This window comes from Aedes aegypti, chromosome 1 (assembly GCF_002204515.2).
Source record: "Aedes aegypti strain LVP_AGWG chromosome 1, AaegL5.0 Primary Assembly, whole genome shotgun sequence".
Lineage (NCBI taxonomy): Eukaryota > Metazoa > Arthropoda > Insecta > Diptera > Culicidae > Aedes > Aedes aegypti.
Genome location: NC_035107.1, coordinates 123,354,533 through 123,374,858, shown reverse-complemented (window position 1 = coordinate 123,374,858; position 20,326 = coordinate 123,354,533). Strand labels below are relative to the sequence as shown.

Below are 20,326 nucleotides of genomic sequence, written 5' to 3'. Positions count from 1 at the left end.
CTGTAAAAGGAAATTTATTGTAATACTTCGCTATTATGAATATGAAACAATCTTTATTCTAGTTTTGGATTGACAGGATGATATCTACCGTCATTGGGATGATAATATGTCTCAACAAATATAGAGGATACTTATATTGAACCTTGATTAAAGATTGCATTTTGTCGTATGGACGTGACGGGATTGAAATGTAGAAGCATCACTACGATGAACAACTAAGGGCAAAAACACGGAGGCTGGTAACGGAGCGGAACTCATTCATATGAGCCAGGAGAAGTTGGCCACTTGTCTGAACTATCGGAGGAGTGGCAGTGAAGGTTTCTATACATACCAAAAAATTATCTACTATACTCAATGTCAAATATCAAGATTCTTTGCATTATCTGTTCATTGATTTTAAAGGTAGAAAAGCATTCCCATGAAGCTCAAAAGACTGATTAGAGCGACGATAAACGATGTGTAGAATGCTGCGAGAATATCTCGGGCTAACGCATCAGTTTGTTCAAGTCCCGCCGGGACTATGCTATGGACTCTTATACCTGTTATGATTATGGACCCTTATACCTGTAGTTCAACACTATGTACTTTGTTCGGAAGGTTCAGACAATTAGTCTACATTTATGGTGTTGAGTACCACCAGATAATTGAAAATATGAGCGAGCGGATAAAGGGAACCATTGTTGTCGATAACCTCAACGGTGAGCATAGCAATGATAAAGATGGTTAAACTGCGTCCAAAACTATCCCTTATTTACAATGTGCGGTACCATCGGTGAGGCCGAAGCAACCGCCGGATGTCGCCACTGCATACACGCAGAAACTCGAGGCTGCATTACCTTTAGAGAACTAGCTTGATGAAGAGGCACTTGAAGATTGCTGGAGTACAGTGAAAACCAGCATCAGCGATGCCATTGAGATCATTGTCAGGTACATGGGACAGTGTGTACGAAACGTTTGGTTCGACGAGGAGTGTATGCAGATTCTGCAGGAAAAAATACAGCGCATGCTGCAGTACGGGACTAGGTAGAACGAAAACGGCAACAGCAGCAACGCTTATTCTGAGAAGATGTTCGCCTGGAAGAAGCGAAGGGCAGCTGTGTCGGTCTGAAGGAACGCAGAAATTCTACAAGAAGCTCAACGCACCTCGGGGTGCCTGGGAATATGGGATGTGAGCATCTTGACGGACGAGCGTGAGGTGATCGAAAGATGGAAGCAGCACTTCGATAAACATCTGAATGGTGTGGAAAGCGCAGGCAATGAGGGTCAAGAGTGACAACAGAAGAAATGTCTAAGTCAGTACTGCGGACGATAGAAACCTCAGATCCCACTTTGAGAGAGATTAAGGATGTCACTCAACAGGTCAAGAACAATACAGTAGTTGGTAAAGATGGTATTGGAGCTAACTCTTCGAGATATGCCTTTCCTGGCGAAGTTGGCCTTTTAACTGAACCGGCTGACACAATCTGGAAACAGAACGGCTGACGAAGAAGTGAAAGGAAGGAAAAAAATGTCCCGTCTACATGAAAGGCGACAAGTTGGATTGTGAGAACTTCGAGCAATTACCATTCTAAATGCGGCCTATAAAGTGTTATTCCAAGTCATCTTTCGTAGTCTATCACCTGTAGTAAATGGACATTTTAGTTTGTTTGAATCCCAACGTCGACTACGATAAGATGATGGATTTGGCTGTTGTTCAATGTTGTGTTAGAATTTTCAATAAATCCAGTCAGTTAGTTTGCTTCGCGGTTGATATGGACGTTGTCGGCCGAACATTTGAAAACTAGACAGACCTGCACACACACACTTGAAATGTATGCCAAACAAAGTTATGCCATTTATAGTTCAATAAAATACAGAAAAAGTTTAGATGCTTCATCAACATTTGCAAATTATACTACCTAAGGAAGGATTCTATGTTATTAGAGGATTTGCAAATACACATTGTTGGCTCGTTCTCATCCCAACGACGGTATTTCACCATTTGTATACCTAGGAAAGAATATTTCTAATTGTAAGGAAAACCTACCGTTTTATCGATTGTAACCAGTCTTTGAACTGCGCGCTACCTTCCGGTGTAATCTGGAATGCATTCCGTGCCGACAGGATAGTGCTGGTAAATTCTTCGTAATCCGCCACAGTTAGGTGGTACAACTTTTGATGAATACATTGAATGTACCTAAAACGAAACGACACTTAGAATTCTGTACCGGAAACTGATTTCACGTTTAGCCAAACTTACATTTGCTGACATTTTTGCATGAGCGGTGCTAGCGCCGAACGGAGATGTTGCATCACCAGGGCCGGATTGTTACGCGCGAGATAGTGAGCCGATTCGATGGCCACTTCATGTAGCACAAAAGGCGAAACGATCGAGTTTACGGCACAGACGCAAAATTGATGCAGATACTGGGTGCCCAGCCGTTTCGAGATGCGGAGTAGCCATTTAACATCTTCTCCGTAGGGTGGATTACGGGCGTACTTGGCTTGTGGCCTATCGTCATGAACCCTCCGAGCGAGGGTTTCCAGAGCAAGCATACCGGCATTGTAAGCCGCCAACAAGTATCGCAGCTGCGTTGGAGTGAATTGATGGGGATGACGTTGCCGAACGGGAGGCGTAGTTGGAGGGACCGCGTACGGTGGATAACCGTGTCCGGGTTGCGGACGAGGTGGTGGTGGTTGTTGTGGTTGAGGAGGCTGTTGCATAGAGACGGCCTGTGGTCCATAGTATTGCAGATTCTGCTGCATTTGTTGCTGGTTTGGTGGTGGAGGCGGTACCTGAACTTGAACAGGAACTTGAGGATACTGCTGCGGGTTGTATCCTTGTGGGGGCACCGGCGGATGAGGCTGAATAGGTTGATAGCTTGTATTAAGTGGCTGCTGATATCCTCCTGGTTGTTGCTGCGGAGGATTACTATGCGCTGGCGGTGGAGGATATTGGAATTGAGGTGGAGTTGATATATACATCTGCATTTGATTGGCGTGGTAGGGAATGTTCTGATGATATATTCCTTGACATGGGAAACTGTAAGGCCCGTATGGTGCCAAACCAATAGGAGCCAATGTGGTGACCGTCTGTTGATACGGTTGGGGTGGAGTAGCACTAACTACTACGGGCTGATTAGCCGGAGGAGGAGGTTGAGCCTGCTGTTGAATATCTCCGGAATCCATCAAGGACATGATATTCACATTGAAATAATCATGCTGTTCATTCGGCTCCATCTCTCCTCCAGGGGTGTTCCTCAAATACAGTTCATACCAATAACGAGCGACTTGAAACAGAACTTCCGGATATACACCACCTCCTTTTGCTGCATTTTCTACAGTGAGACAAGCGCGTTCAAGCATTCTATCGCTTTGCTCTTTACATTGCAGAATCGCACGTTGGATTTCATTGGGATTCAAAGCCGCTGCGTGAGGCAATACAGAAAGCGCTAGCTCAGCAGCCGGGTTCACCATGTTGCTATCCCAGCCTCTAGAGGAAGCTCTATCCGCCATGCCGGCTGCTTCCGGTGGAGTCAGATGACCCTCCCATGTGTCGATCAAAAACGATATGGCTGGAGCACCTATGTCCATAGCTTGTCCGATAATCCACGAAACATGGGACGAATAGGTTCTAGAGAGCCAGTTAGGACTGACACAGTTGTGTAGACCAAGTGCATACAACCCAAGTTGGAAAGCACACATGTGCAACCCCCGATGGGGACCTTGATGATTTTGATTCGTTGAAGCTTGTGTGAACAACGAAGTGGACGAAGTACCACCAGCTTTAGTGAGAACGTTTTTGGCCAACTCGAACATGAAGTGTGCGCTTGCCTCAGACGGTTGGTTAGGAATAGATGGATAGGCCCGTTTCCCTTTGTAGCGTGAATCTTTAGAGCGAGTAGTTGTAGTCGAAACTGACCCAGCAACGCTTCCAGGAGGTCCCGATATTATGGGTTGCGTATTCGATGGTCCAGGTGCAGGACCTGCCGGCATTTGTTGCGGCTGTCCTAGATTAAGACCTCCCATGCCGATTTCAACTTCAGCACTAGTACTGCTTTGAGGACGGCTATTAACCATGAATTCATTTTGCGGCAATCCAGCATGGTGTGGTTGTTGAAGATCGTTTCCTGCGTACATTTGTTGATTGTTGGATTCGTACTCCTCCATTCGCATCTGTGATGTCTGACTACGTGTTGGTGGATTATTTGAGTAATACGACGGTAGAAGAGGAGTTTTGATGAGAGAATGTATTTCACGATCCAACAATTTCTCCATGACGCGACCAATTTTTCGCGGTTCATCCTTATAATATGACAGGAGGGTTAGGGCAAGATCGCCTCTTTGACGACGAGTTCCTTCACAAAGTAACGGATGTTCCGCTTCTGAAACATTAGCTTTTAGACCTAGCGCAGCAACCGCTGCTTCGAATCCTAGATTTTCATCCGTAGGCAATCTGAAAGATTGACTCATAACTTTCATTCGATTTTCTCTTCCGATGATACTCGGCATTACGAGTGCATCAAAAATGAAACTTGCCAACATTATAGGCAACAATGCTTCGCCACGTGATTTGAGCGTACCATCGCGTAAAGCTTCGGCTCTTTCCCGGATGATCTTGAGTTCAGGATGCCCCAAAGGAATACGCTTCAACAGTGCGAGCAGATCTGATTCCTGATTTGCTAGCTTAACCTCCAGTGGTTTGGTGCTCGCTGGGGGACGTGACATTTCCAATCCGAACAAGCATACGCGAAATGCTAGATGATAGTGTTCGGAATTTTCCGCTAGGACTGTACACAAGAAAGCGCATTTCGCCAAGGTAGCCGAAGCGAGCACACTAAGTTGATGCGAAATGGGATTAATGTTGTGTTTTTTGCCTTTCTTTTTCGGTGGAGGAGGGAGCTCTATCATCAGATTGGGAGGATTGGCTAGCATTTCTTCTGCTAACCGAACACCCAAGATACATGCTTCCCGTCCATGCCCATGCGCATGAAGTCCTTCCGCACGAGCAAACAATATATCCCAAGCATCTTCTGTGGGCTTCAGATTGGAGAATACTTGTTGGGGTTGTTGTTTCGCTTCTTGTGGTTGCCGTTGCTTTTGCTGTTGTTCCTGCTGGTGCTGTGCTTGAGCTTGTTTCGAATCGTAGTAGTACATGTTGTACTCGTCGATGTTTGGTTGGCTATCGGAACTCGATAGACTTTCGTCCTTGGATGGACGACGTTCATTTGTATCCGATTCTGGATCCAGGACGTCCTTGAGTACGGTAGAAGTTGATGCTTTATCGATATTCTGCTTTTCTACATCACTTTGGGATTTGTTGGCACTAGTTCGATTAAGTTCGGTTGGAACAATCTTTGTAGCCGTGGTGGCCGTCGAGGGTGACGAAGAACATGTTGAACTCGACGTTCCGGGCTGGGGTTCTTGATTATACACCTCGTACAGTTTGATGTTACCAGAGATGTCATAGTTATTCATATCGTTTAAAATACTATTGGCATCGCTACTATCCGATGGCATGTTTGAACTTTTGCCAGCACTATCTTCCGCACTCGATGATGAGCTGTTAGACGAATCGATTATATTTTCAATCTTCTTACTAGGACCAGGAGCAGTCAAATCGTCCAGGCCATTGACATCGTCGTCATTTTCGCAAAATCCTTCGCTGCTGACGCTTGACCGATTGCCTCCACCGTTATTTGTTGTCGCGGTTGTAGACAGATGCTGATCTATCTTTGAACTACTTGCCGCTTCATTCAAGCGATCCGGAACACTGTCACTACTGCTGTTGCTTGATCCATAACATCGTTCCCGATGACGATATTCCCTCCGGTGATGAGATTTACCAGCGTTCCCACTTGAACCGGCTGCTGTATTACAGGTGCTACTTCCTACCATAATTCCACCACTTGTGGAAGTTCCAGCGCCAGAACTGGAGGAAGCTGATGCAAGCACCGCACTACTATGGTGAGTCGTGTGACCGTGATGATGATGGTGATGATGACTAAAGTGATGATGGTGATGTGGCATTTGTTGGAATTGTTTAACATTATTCTGCAATACCGCTTGACTCGAGTTAACCTGCCCTAAACTAGATTCAGCCTTTGATTCACTATTTTGCTTAAAACACGTAAACGGACAATGATACATAGGATTCGTGTCCTGCGTGTGTGTTATGCCATCGATGGGATAATCTTCCCAATCCAGATAGCATGCTTCTATTGCCGGTTTGAATCCCGCAAACAATTCGGCATCGTTCCTTAAATTTTGCTGCTGTTTACTGCTATGTGATGAAGAAGCTACCATGTTCTTCGCAACCCTGTCTAGTATTTTCAAGTGCCATGTAGTGAATTGTGCATGTAGCATGTCTCGTTCATCTGGGGCCAGACCAGGGTTCAACGAAGCCAACCTCCACAAAACCACAATTTCATCGCACAATGAAGCACACGCATGTTGTGTTGCATTTGAATTGGAATGCGTATTACTGTGCTTTCCCCCTCCATGACCATTTGAACCCACCAACAATGCTAGTTTGATATTGAACCACCAAACCAAAATTTGATCGCATGCCATAACTTCCTCCGTAATAACTTCCAATAACCGGACCGCATTACGATCACATCGTCTGTACATCTCCCTCACGATAGAAAGTAAATTCCACATGCCTTCCGGTTCCCTCCCTCGCAATGGACGCAGTAGAGAACTCCATTCAGCGGCAGCCGGAGGCGCCGAATTAGTTAAATAATTTACATCGCTGAATACCATGGGCGTTGGTAAGCAGAACTTAATGAGTATCTTTTTTATGTTGTCGTGTAACGTTTTGTCGTCCAAATACCAATTTGTCTGATCATTAACCGATGCTCCAGCGGTCGGATCGGGAGCGCCACAAACGGTATTGATAGTTGTCGGTTGAGAGCTGAGCAGTTCATCGAGTAGACGTTGTGCAATAGGAAGAATTTGCTGCGACAGTTCGCTGATCAAATATTGAGCAAACTTCTGCAATTGATCTCGTTGCAGTCTAGATAGTGATTCCGAAACGGGTGCGCGAAGACTTACTTTTGTAGGCTACAATCATATAGAATACACGACCGTTGATTTTTATTTGGAATATTATAAATATTAAGCTATAGATACTTACACAATGAATTCTATGCAAACAAACGGCGACCACGTGTGAACACCAATATGCTGCCGGTAAGCAAGTGCAACTACAGGATGATATCCTCCGCCGATCGAATGTCACGGCCACATTGTATTGATTCCTAGGCTGCGTCACTACTACGGTGGCCGATAAGTGAAACCCAATCTGTAAAGGATCCTTAACGGCCCTATTTTTGAACAGCTGCTCTCCCCGATGGAATTCATCGGCAGAGCTGTTGGCCAAACACGAGTATAACCGAATGTCTTCCTCATTGTCGGGAAAGCTCCAGTATGCTATCCGCAGCTGCAGTTGCTCTGGTACTGGAGGGTAGACGTGTTCCACTAGTTCGAAGGGTATGTACGAAGCCACACAACGTGCCGCAAGCTCGGTTAATGTAGTTACATCTGAAATTAAGGAAACATGTTTGGATTGTTTAAGTATAAATAATCTACAATGAGGCATCCAATAGGTGCACCAGTATCCGCTCTTGCCCCTATTCCCTACAAATGCAATTAAAAAAAAAATTATGGAAGTTTTTCAAATTCTTTTTATTTTACCGCTGAAAACTTATACTTGGAGCTACATTGTGACATAAAAATAGTATTGTCGATGTCAACAGTTATTTTATAATAAACATTTGAACACATAACTTTCCTTAAATGAGCGAAATCTGTTGCACTGATAATACATTCAAATTCTAAACTCTGATCGAGTAATATCTCGAATTAGGTTGGGCGTAAATATTTCATGGATGGCATCACCAGCCAAAGTAGGTCCAAGGTCCTTACCTTATCCCACTAACATAATTATCCTTTCATTGATAAATGTGAAGATACGGAGATATGTACAGTTGTAATTAAAATATTAGTAGTGATCGATCAATCAATCGTCACGATCAACTGATGGAACATACTAATCGTAGTTGCTACTCCGTGATCAATCAGGATAGTGGTATTGCACAGAGAACCACTCAGATGAAGCTTGGGCTTTAGCTTTTTACCATCTTCAATGTACAATCACACTACCCTTGATATTTATAGATTGATAACGGTGCCGGCCACGTCCTTATGCCCATCGGGGAGAGGAAGGAACGTTAGTTAGATAGCCGTTGTTACTAGAAAACTGGAGAATCTCCTGCATTTCCCACAGCTACCTTGGAAGAAGGAGTGGTTTGTTAGTGATGGATGAGGTATTCGACCGTATGGATACCACTGTGGTAAGCGGATAAGTCGATTTATTTAATTCTAGCGATATATATAGAGCTGATGATGTTTGCGTCATAATGACGCAGAGAGATAGAGAAAGATAGCTATTAGGAAGAATGTCACAAATATGAGAAAGGGACGGGCCTGAGATTGAACCCACGACCTCCTGCTTGGGAAGCAGAAGCGATAGCCATTAGTAGATCATCAGCCCCGTCATGTTCAAAATAATAGTATTATTTTGAGCGATTTCACCTGGTGCTTAACTTTTTAGCCGGTGGTGTGAAAATTTTCAAAGCTTGTGCTAATAAAATTGAGTATATTTGTAGCTCACTGCCGAAATTTCATGCCGATTGCTCATATGGAAACAAAGTTACAGCATGCCAAAGTTGAGCATTTGGTATGAAAATCGGCTTTCACTACTATTATTCTGAACACAACTGTATATTCGGTCTTAACTATTAAAATTGGAGCTCACGATTGGTGCACATTGAGAATGGTTAGCTAATTCTATGCCACAATCACGGTCGTAACCTACGAATTGGTCAACTATTAGGGCAGTTCAAAATTTCGCTTAAGCTCCACACCGCTTATCTGATTCTAATTCGGATTCTGAGTGTCCTCCCAATCCATTTGGATACAAACTGAGACTGCACAAGCCTTTCACAATTTGTATGATTCAGGATTTCTATTCCCGGTCGGTTCAGGATTTTTTCATAAATAGGAGCTATTTATCTAAGTACCATTGATACACAGCTTAATTTTGTTAAAAAAATGATTGAAATAATTAGTTTTGCTTAGATTTTGAGTTCCCTTGAGCCTATAGTAAACCTATTGTTCCTATAGTAGCACTACTGAGAGAAACTATATTTTATTATACGAAGTAATAGATGAATTAAGAACTTTGTTTACATCAAACAAAAGCTTTCGATCCACACTTTGTAGGAAAAATATAAAAGTTTTGTAAAGATACGGTTTTGATTAGTATTTCGCCAACGCCGTGATGCTAGTTCTACTATAGGAACAGAAATGAGAAATAGTGCTACTATAAGCACATGTATTCCTATAGTGGCACAAGCGATAACAAATACAAACATATGAGTTTTCGTAGTTGTCATATTTTTCCTACAAAACCAAGATAAAAAGCTTTCAGATGATGTAAAAATAATGACGCTAGCTTTAATTTTCGATTTTATACGAATATTTGTTCTTAACTATGCGGCTATTGGTACATCGACCCTATTTTTTTTAAATTAAAAACATGATGTTCATTCTTCAAACAACGTCAGTGAATCAGCCGTATGGCGCAACATAGTCGCGATGCTCTCACGAGAGCGCTAGACGGAACTTACGTCCATCTTCCGGATACTTGCGGTCAACTGCTTCGCACGCTCAAATATCATCCAAAATAACCTAATTTTCAACACTATGGGGCAAGTATGCCACCCATATGGGCCAAGACGGCCACCGAATCATGTAATTCTACTTCTATTGAAATTTTCTTTATTTCCTGTTAATATTGCTATCAAAGGAAAACCTAATTGATAATTTTAAAAATTTGTTTAATACATACACATGCGGAACTCTATACTAGTCAATTCAAATAACTAAAATCGTTATTTTTGTATGCATTCAATACGATATATGAATGACCCTTTCATTACGGGGGATCTGTATAATATTACACTAGATCAGCACTAAATATCGGTAAAATATTGATGAACATAAGTAAAACAGTTCTTAAAACGCCTAAAACAATGTTATTGTCGAATATTTGGAGAAAAATCACTTTGGGAGCAAAAATGATCGCTATTCCTCTTCTACACTTCAGAAACCACTACTGTTCACTATTATGATTTTGTTGATGATGTTTACATTTTTATGAATATCACTCCAACCATTTTTGTTTACCGAATAGGTGACATACTTGCCCCAAAACGTATAGATTTCAACCAAAATGGATTTCGTATGTAAAACTAAATACCGTAAAGTGCCCTAATTCAGCGCATTGCCTAATTCCGCGCATTTCATACAAAATTATTTACATATGGAAATACACATCAATACTGCAGCAACTTTTAACGCCATTTGATGCTACTTTGATTTAGAATTAGTTTGAATCACAAATAAAAGCAAATAGAGCAATTTTTCGCGGCGTAAAAAAATAATCAGTGGAGGCCCGTCTGAGTAGACGCCATTTTTTCAATTTCCTTAGCGTCCGTGCTAAGACTGTAGGACACAAACAAACGTGATTTCTATATTGAAAATGTTTTGTTATTTATGCAATATTCTATGAAACTACTTGCTACAGATGTGTTTCATGATGCTTCTATGAAATCTTATCAAATATTAGCATAATTATTGAGATTTATCCCAAAAAGTATTGCGCGGCATTAGGGCACGTCATTTTTCATAAGTCCCTAATTCCGCGCACTGCTATTTACAGAACAACAAACAAGTAAAACATGCTATATTGGTCTTCACAGCTGAATATTTATCTGAGGAAGTATTTTCATGCATAAATACGTTTCGCAAACAACCGGAATATCGGGAAAGCCCACTTACAGGGAAAGTAGCGGCCGTTCAGAAACCACGTGGTCATTCATGGTGGGAGGAAAAGTTTGTCCAAAACCAAGGTCCATAAACATTTGTTATTGTATGAACAGTGCACAATACGAATATACAGACTTAAATTATTTTACAGGAATCCGTGAAATTCAACGTAATCCCAACAGCTGAAAATTTCGGTGAAATAAATTAACGGAGTACGGTAAATTTTTACAGTTTTCGGTAAAATTTCACCGCAATCCGTTGAATTTCGACGGAATTATGGTGTTTTATTTTACCGAACTGATCAGCTGTTGAGATTACGGTGAAATTCACGGATTACGGTAAAATAATTTAAGTGTGTAGAGGTAGTCGGGGCAATTTCGCCAAACTGTATATTTTTTTGAAATTTCTTCTGAAATAACATTCAACCCTAAAGCTGACAAGGAAAAGGAAAAAATATCAACGTCTCCGCAGTCGCGAAACGTCCAAATGCAGAAAAATTGAAAAGTATTGTATTCAAAATAAACTGTTATAAAAACCTCAGTGTTCAGAGCAGTTTTTCCAAAGTTGCTGATAATTCTAAACACAAGACTATAGTTATTTCAAATGTCTGCAACTTTTTCTGGCATAAAATTTCACTTCAAAGGCTTTTTATGTTTCGGTGTGATGCAATCGCAATTGCATATTTGCTGGGATGTTCATGTGAGGGTTTGCGCATGATTGATACAAACACAGAGGAATAAGTACAAAACTCAGCAATGACAGAATAAGAAGACCGTCTTCTCGAGTCTCGTCTCCGGAAAAGACTATAACAAATGTTTATCCTTATTTCATGTGATAGTCAAAAAATTATAAAAAAGTCTACGTTACGGCTCATACAAAACTTTACTTTTTTTTCATACAAAAAGTGTTGTGGAGGGGGGTAGTTGAAAATGTTCAATTTCAGCGTTACGTAATGAATGAATACTGCCTTATACAAAATTAATGTTAATTTGATTGTTTTGCAAGTGCGCGGAATTAGGCATTCTTCTGCGCGGAATATGGAAAAGCGTTAAAAAAATGCGCGGAATTAAGCAATTTCAACGAGTGAACTACTTCAAAAAAATCACAATTGTAACGTGTGAATACAGTCTAGTTTATATTTTTGCCATAATCTAAAACAGATTTGCTAGCGATCCACCCATAAAGCTTTTTTGTTGATGCAATACTAATTTTTAATTAAGCATTTGAAATGTTTTATTCGTTAACTGCGCTGAATTACGGCACTTTACGGTATTTCTTTCGTTCAAATGCCACAATTATTTACACATTTATATACTGCCCCTCTTTGCACAAAAGTCCCATGTTGGAAAACGACAAACTGAGAAAAAGACGATTGAAATGTGGAAACAATTTCGCTCCATTTTGAGTCTTTATTTAGCCTAAAATGTGTTAAATTGCTACATATCACTGTTCGTTGAGTACACGAACAAACCTAAAAAATTTCTTTTGTATTCAAGTTGAAAATTTGCCTTAAAATGCACAAAAATCGTAGCGAGACTGTTATGCGATTATATACAATATAATATACCAATGTAATTGCATACCAGTCCCATCATGTTCATCGGCTCGTTCGACAGCTACTAAAACACTCATTGTTATTAATGCACTGGTTGTTTCATTTGCTATTTGTTCTTTGGTCGTAAAAATTTAGTTAGTATAGTACAGTCAACTCTCCGTAACTCGATATTAAGGCGACTATCGAGTTAGGGAAATATCGTGTTAAAGAACACAAATCAGGGTAACTTTGGTTAAAGGGACCATCGAGGTATCCATGAAAACCCACATTTACTACACATTCTATAACTCGATATCGAGATACGGAATAGCGAGTTACGGATAGTATGCTGTATGTCCATGGATGAATCACCAGATGAAAAAAAAACATCGTATTGAATGATTTCTCAAAACACACGTTATGATGTGGAATGCGCTTACAGTCATGAGTCCCAGTCATGAGAGACTCAGATGATCATGCGGAAATGGAATCCGATGGAAATGATTCGAGATGTTCCAGAACAACCTAGCTAATCTGTTATATGGGAGATTCAGAATGACGAAACAAATTTTTCAGGCAACTTCTTAAGCCTTGACCGCAGATCTAAAATACAGTGGCTCGTGGGATGTGCCGAGCCAAAGTCTTTCTGTATTTTCCCAATAAGCAGATGAAGAAGACGATGTGGTTGCTGATTGTTTTTATATGGACATCTTGCTTTCGCATTGAAAAGTTTTTATTTTGCACACTTACAAGCAGTACTCCAATTTTACCAGTTATCGAAAAACGCAAAAATAAGTTTTAGTTCGATATTCCTGAGCAAAGAATCATTACAAAATTTAAATAAAAAATGTAGAATTAACTTTATTTTATTTTATTTTTTGTTGCTCATTTGTTTTTATTCCCCCCTTACCACCCAAATGGTTACCTACGGACATAAAAGAAGATTAATATTTGTATAAGCGAAAATTTGTAATGCATCGTAATTGAAAATACATAATTATGTGTAATATCCACTAATTTAAAAATATTTTCGAAACAACGTGAATACATGACTTTTCTAATGTCGTAAACAAGTGTGTATTAAATACAGTCAAACCTCCATGAGGCGATATCTAAAGGAATCATAGACTCATTGAAACATCGAGTCATGGAACAGAAATGCTTTCGAAAGCTGTTTGAGCGAATCATCATAGTTACCATGACATTTTGTTTAAGTATGGTTCCATGAGTCGATATTAAGACATAGAACATCGACTCATGGAGCTTTCACTGTATAACTGATTTTCCTTTACTTTACATACAAAGGTATCGACCGTGATGATTATATTTTGAATTTGTTTATCGGCATATCGGTCTATTTTGCTCGAAGTAAGAGGGAGCATGGAGAAGAAAGCAATGAATACTAGATGGATAGGTACCGTAAGGGAACGGCGAGAGAAATTGGATTAGATGTTGAAGAGGGCATACCATATGAAACAGTATTACTAGGCCGATATGCCGATAAACAAATTCAAAAGATTTTCCTTTACTTCGCTACAATCAGTGAATAACTAGTAGTATCGAGAGTCCGAATGTAGTACTAGAAGTGGTACTCATTCTGAGCCCGATCACTATACGGACTTTGATGTGACTGTTATGCGAATATTTTCAATATGGGACAACACAAATGGGGTTTGTTTTTGTACAACTTAGGAACAAAGGCTACTTTTTTAGCAGTTTTTATCGATCTTCTGACGATGTTGAGTTGATTTATGCAAAAAACGCAAATCGGTCAAAAGTCGACATGGGACTGTTATACGATTATGGGCAGTATAGCTTGACGAAATTCGGGTGAAATTGATCAGTTGGGTGAAATTAATTACCGTGTCACACGATTTATTTCTGACTCATAGAGCACCAATATTAATGTAACCTGTGGTTAATGAACGTTGTTTATCTCAACTATTGTCGAATTGTATGTTGTTAAGTTTTTTGTGTTATTAAATGATAATTTCTATGAAAATAATATAGAATTCCAGAACTATGCTCGGTGTGGTATTGGCTGACATCCATAAACGTTTTGTTCTAAACAAAAATTTGAACATGGTGTCAGCCTGAAAGTTTGCGAGGATACTTAAAAAATATCCCAATACAGATTGCATCATCAAATTCGTTCCAATTTGCTCATTTTGTTGAAATAATTGAATATTTGTTATATACAGTCGACTCTCTACTACTCGATATTATATAACTCGATATACTCCATAACTCGATGGATTTTTCGGCCCCTTCAAACTTCCATACATCGTGCTCTCCATAAGTCGATATTTCTATAACTCGATATCTCCACTAGTCGATGTCACGTGAGAGGTAATTTTCTCTCCATAACTCGATATCTATTTTAAAAACCTTCTTATTTGAGAAACCTTGGTGTAATTCTTGTTTGGAGGTGAATAAATACTTGCAAGTTGTAATAAAAGTAGAAAACCCTGAAAACAAAAACATATATTGTAAGTAAAAATTACATGATTTCTGGAGCTTTTCTAAAAAAGTTTTCAAATGAGGCTTTGCCGCGAACGGTCGTGTTTTATTTTGCTCCGCGTGTTATTTTTTTTGTATTTCCGTTTTTTGTGATTCCGCCGATATTGGCTGGTGCTACGCCATCCGGATGTTAGTATGAAAGTGAATCACCGAATGCCCCCGGAGTTAAAAGTTGAAATTAGTGTTTTTGTGTAATGTTTTACGGCCATTTACAACGGGCTAGTGAGTTTATTCCTGAAAATAAAATGATTTGGGTTCTAACGTCAGTAATTTGTTTTCTAAACAGAACAGATTGTCGTTCTTTGGTCGCTTCGTGAGTTCAAAAGTAACTTCGGCTGCATTTTTTTTTGTCGCGAGTGTTTTATTTTGTTCTTAAGTGATTGTATGTGTTAAATCGCGGAGTGCAATTCAGAAGCCCAAGCATGCGGTTTTGTTTTGAGTGTTCGGTTTTCGCGTTTTACTGGGCAGTGTAATTCGGAAGCCCAAGCATGCGGTTTTGTTATTTTTCCGCATTCAAGTTTTCCATTCACGCGTACAGTGTTTTGCTACGGTGACCAAAGCCATCAGGAACGTTTACACCACCCTGAGTGTAGAAATTTTATTCGGACGGTCGATTGAACGTCGAATCGCAGAGAGATTTCAAATGCAGAATCCGGTGAGTTTGTTCCAATATGAACCAATGCCAAAATATTATTCATAGGTGCCAGAACGTCTGCCAAACGTATCCTATGGCCTTCCCCATCCCATTAACATTCCACAGCATCCCGTAACACCTATGAGAGGTCGTAGAGTTCTCTGCATCTTTCTTAAGTAGGTGTTCAATTAATCATTCCTCCCCATTCCTCAGCATTCGCAAGGACGTGGCCAGGACAGCTCTATTCAGCATGACCGCGCAGCTATTCAGTATGACCATACTGAGGGTCGTGGGTTCGAATCCCGCTGGTCGAGGATCTTTTTGTAAAGGAAATTTTCTCGATTCCCAGGGCATAGAGTATCTTCGTACCTGCCGCACGATATACACATGCAAAAATGATCAATTGACAAAGGAAGCTCTCACTTAATAACTGTGGAAGTGCTCATAAGAACACTAAGCTGAGAAGCAGGCTTTGTCCCAGTTGGGGCGTAATGCCAGGAAGAAGAAGAAGAAGAAGTAGGATTCAGGGACACTAAATTAGTTATGTACAGTTGTTTTCAAAACAAACATTAGTGGCATTGACAAGTGATCAATTTCACCCCGAACTATGATTACTTGATTTTTTTATTTCAAACATTATTTTTAGCACCAAAATCACATTGGTTAGAAAACTTTGGTACATAAGCCAACGAAGTTCACCGTCCTGCTTGTTTTCATGCATACAGTTGTGTGAAATTGGCAAGATTATATAATCCACACCTGAAAAACCGTGAAAAATGATCAATTTCACCCGAAATTACGGTACGTTTGAAAAATCTGTTATTAATTTACCTCTCACCATGCTATTTAGAAACAACGAAATCTTATAAAAATTCACTGAAATTTTATGGTTTTTACAAAAGTCTATGTAAATACGTTAGAAATAGAGCAATATTCGTCATATTTTGATCATTGTATTATGAACTATAAATTGAGCTTGAGCTTGAGCTTGATTGGCCGCCCGTGGATGCACTCCAGTATCACCAGATCAGCTGCACTTACACAAGGAACCAACCGAATGACTGCTTAGGACTAACAGGCATCCTCAGTGTATAAGTGCTGGTGATCTTCTATTTTTAGGCAACAATGGCACCTGCCACGTCAGAATGCAGACCAATGGGGGGAAGGGGGAGGAATTGATGATGCATTGAACTGACTCCCACGTAGACCGTATATTCCACTGCATCCATGTCAGTTCATGCGGGAGTGTATGGATTGGGGGAAAGGCATGGCAGAGAGGTTTGCTTTTGTGGTTAGCAGACTGCCTATGTATCAGGCGTAAGAAAGGCGTGCGCCTGGAAGTAGGAAGCGTTAGGGAAACGGTTTCTTGTCCGTCTCTGGTTCTAGCGTTTGCTATGAACGAATAGTTTGAGTGTGATATATTTAGAATGGAAGATAGAAGCAAGTGGGAGATATACAACTACAAAGTACGAGGAAAGGGACGGGCCTGGGATTGAACCCATGACCTTCTGCATATGAAGCAGAAGCGGTAGCCATCAGACCACCAACCCCGTCTATTGTATTATGAACTATAAATTGTATTATAAACTATATTGTTTGTAGTTTTTATAAAAATCAGGGGTGGCACACTTGCCCCAAATTCCGCTACATTCGATCTTTATAATTTGCTGGTTTAGACATAGCGTGTTTCGTACGTGCTTGGCCCGCCAACTATTTTTGTACAATAGGGCCCCGAGGGAGCCGAAAAATACCTCAATAGTTCATTTTACGATACATTTTTGAACAGCTGATCGCTTATTTTATGAATAAATTTTTGACAGAAGGTGGTGTCGTAACGTGTGAATGTAATAGCAATATCATCAGTGCTGTCGTTTCGTAAAATGGACTATGGAACGGCACTGGGGCAAGCTGGTCGGGTTTCTTTTAGGTCAATGACCATGCATTTAGTTCAATCGTACAACACGCTCACGACGCCATCTTCGATTTAACTGAAAAAAAAACTCGAGCGAAAAAGGAACTAGGGGCAAGACACTTTTGATAATATCATCAGCGGGATTAGATAAGATTAGGTTATACAAATCCTTGTATTTCCCTAGATTCTATCAAAATCAAGAGTCGAAAACGGGCATGCTTTGATAGTCTTTGCCAGAGTGCCAATTCGAGTCCGTGGGGTGACGCCTACAGAGATAATGGCTAAGACCAAAGGTGCCATAGCGCTCTAAGAGTTGCTGCGATCGATAATCGATGTACTCCTCCCGCATCATCCCACAAGCGCATGGTCCCCGGCGCCGTATGCGGCAGATGAAGTGCAAAAGTAGCGAGGGTGACGAACGAAGAGCTGGCAGAAGTCGTGAGACCATTCGCGTCAAACAAGGCACCGGGTATTTGGTATCCCAAATGTTGCCTTAAAAGCGGAAGTGAATGCGGATCGGGACATGTTCAGAACCACGATGCAACGCTGCATAGATCGAGGAATCTTCCCGGATGTATGGAAGCGACAGAAATTGGTGCTACTACAAATGGTGGGGAAATCACCAGGTATCCCGTCGGCATATAGACCTATCTATCCACTAGATACGACGGGCAATTTGTTGCAGAAGCTGGGAAGCGATAACCCACGCACTTCATCACCTCAAGGTACCGGTTGTGTATGTTACGAAGCTTCTAGAAAACTGTTTTTATGATAGGATTCAACTGTATGACACAGAGGAGGGACAGAAAAGCATTCGAATTAACGCGGGAGTACCTCAAGGTTCAATCCTGGGCTCGCTGTTATGGAATGCGATGTAGGATGACGTACTGAGGCTGCCCCTTCCGACGGGAGTTAAGATTCTGGCTTCGCCGACGACATCACTCTAGTAGTCTATAGCGAATCGGAGGAGGAAGTAGAATTGACAGCAGCGCACTCTATCTCCATAGTTGAGGAATGGATGAAGTCTAGGAAACTAGGACTGGCCCGTCACAAAACTGATCAACAACTGCAAGTCCGAGCAAGGGGCGCTTAACTCGGTAGGTGGTTGCAAGAGTTCAAGCGATCCCTTAGGCATCTTGAGCCGCATTGAATATGTCTGTGAAAGAGCATCTAAGGCTATATCGGCGCTTTCGAGGACGATGTCTGTCTCTGCTGTAATTGCCAGCAAACGCAAGCTCCTGGCAGGCGTGGCGCTATTAATACTGAGGTATGGTGTACCAATCTGATCAAAAGCGCTTAGAACGAGCAGAAACCTTAAGCGGTTGGAAAGCACGTTTAGAATCATGTGCTTAAGTGCATAGCAAATGATTTCTAAAGAGGCCGTGTGCATCATAGTTGGGATGACGCACATCGGGCTCATCATCAAGGAAGATGTTCAATGCTTCCGTGATTGACCGAGGTCAGTGAAGATGCACACATAATTAACTAGGAGTTCGGCTGGGATTGGCCATAAACTTCTTCGATGTGCATAATTCAGTGTCTCTATTTATACAGGGTCAATAACGGCGCCGGCCACGTCCTTGCAGTCAGGTGGGATTAGGGGAAGGAATGTTAGTGCGTAACCTTTGCTATTTGGAGACCGTGTTTGCCTCTGAATCTCCACAAACGTTACTGGGAGAGATGTTTGTTAATTGAGAAGATCGTTGGGTCACAGGATTCACTAATAAGCGATTAGACCATGATAAACAATTATTTGAGAGATATAAACATAGTAATATATTTACAATAGATATAAACAATTTCCAAGTAGAAGAAAATAATGTCGACATTTAAACAGACGAACCATTCAAAGTGAAAGGAAAGGGATTTTTTGGAAAAAAAATGTAAAACATTAATAGTTTGTAAATAAGAGTTTATGCCGACACGCATAGTGACGAACCATTCATATTTTGTTGAAAAATCATATTGCCTTTTCAACGCTGAACGATTAAATGTGGTCATACAAATTTTACAGATTTGAAATAAAACCATGAAACGAGCTCACCAATTGATACTTCATCTTTGACTGAGCAGCCACTATCCACTTTCAGCTTCACGTAACGTAACAATCCGACGACACAACGAAAAAAAACTCATGCTTGCTCGGGCTCTTCAATTTGCACTGTCCGGCAAACGTGAAAACCGAAAAAAAAGAACCAAAATCGGCGACGCTAAGAAAAATGTCAATCGGAATATCAGAATCAAAATCTTTCATTGTTTCGAATAATGATGCTATCCGGACAATTGATTGAAAAATTGTGACAATGGGGCTCTGCACAAAAATCCGTCCCTCTTTTTCACTCTACTATGGAATTAGTAAACAACAAGGCCAATAAACGTCAAAATTCCATACGAAAGCAAAACAGTGCAGAGCCCTATTGCTCAGTACAACCTACTATGATCACAATTTTTTCAAACATGGCTAGACGACCATGTGTGGATTGATGAAAAATGGTTTAAAAATTATTCCTCAAGTAACCTTCCGTCAAATTGCAAAAAACGTTGTACGCAGCTCGGTGCAGAACTCGATTTTCATAGCACTCGTCGTAATTATCGAACTAGGCAAGTCTCGTCAGATAAACGTACGACTCATGATGCAAAAATTTTCATTCTGCACCTTGTTGCGTAATCTACTATTTCCACACTTATTTCAATTACTTGTGAAAAACTGTTTTGGATGAAACAGCTGAGGGATTCCACGGAGGCATGCAAGTCGATTCTGATCGACCATTTCAAAAATATCTGAAAGTTTGCACAGTTTTTCAGTTCCATCTAAATCGTCATTTTCCGATATCAAATCTTCAAGTTGAGT

The 20,326-nt window shown here is 40.8% G+C and overlaps 1 protein-coding gene across 3 annotated transcripts in view; it reads right to left on the bottom strand.

The window, feature by feature from the left end:
• The window catches only part of LOC5576304 (zinc finger SWIM domain-containing protein 8), a 48,049-nt gene that overhangs the window by 7,183 nt on the left and 20,540 nt on the right, over positions 1 to 20,326 (bottom strand). For all 3 annotated transcript variants that reach the window (XM_021846968.1, XM_021846975.1, XM_021846981.1), the window contains exons 3-5: positions 7,118 to 7,524; positions 2,240 to 7,044; positions 2,027 to 2,176 (exon numbers count right to left, since the gene is read on the bottom strand). In XM_021846968.1, the coding sequence (XP_021702660.1) occupies positions 2,027 to 2,176; positions 2,240 to 6,744 (4,655 nt within the window). In that variant the 5' untranslated portion in view covers positions 6,745 to 7,044; positions 7,118 to 7,524. The remainder of the gene's footprint in view (positions 1 to 2,026; positions 2,177 to 2,239; positions 7,045 to 7,117; positions 7,525 to 20,326) is intronic.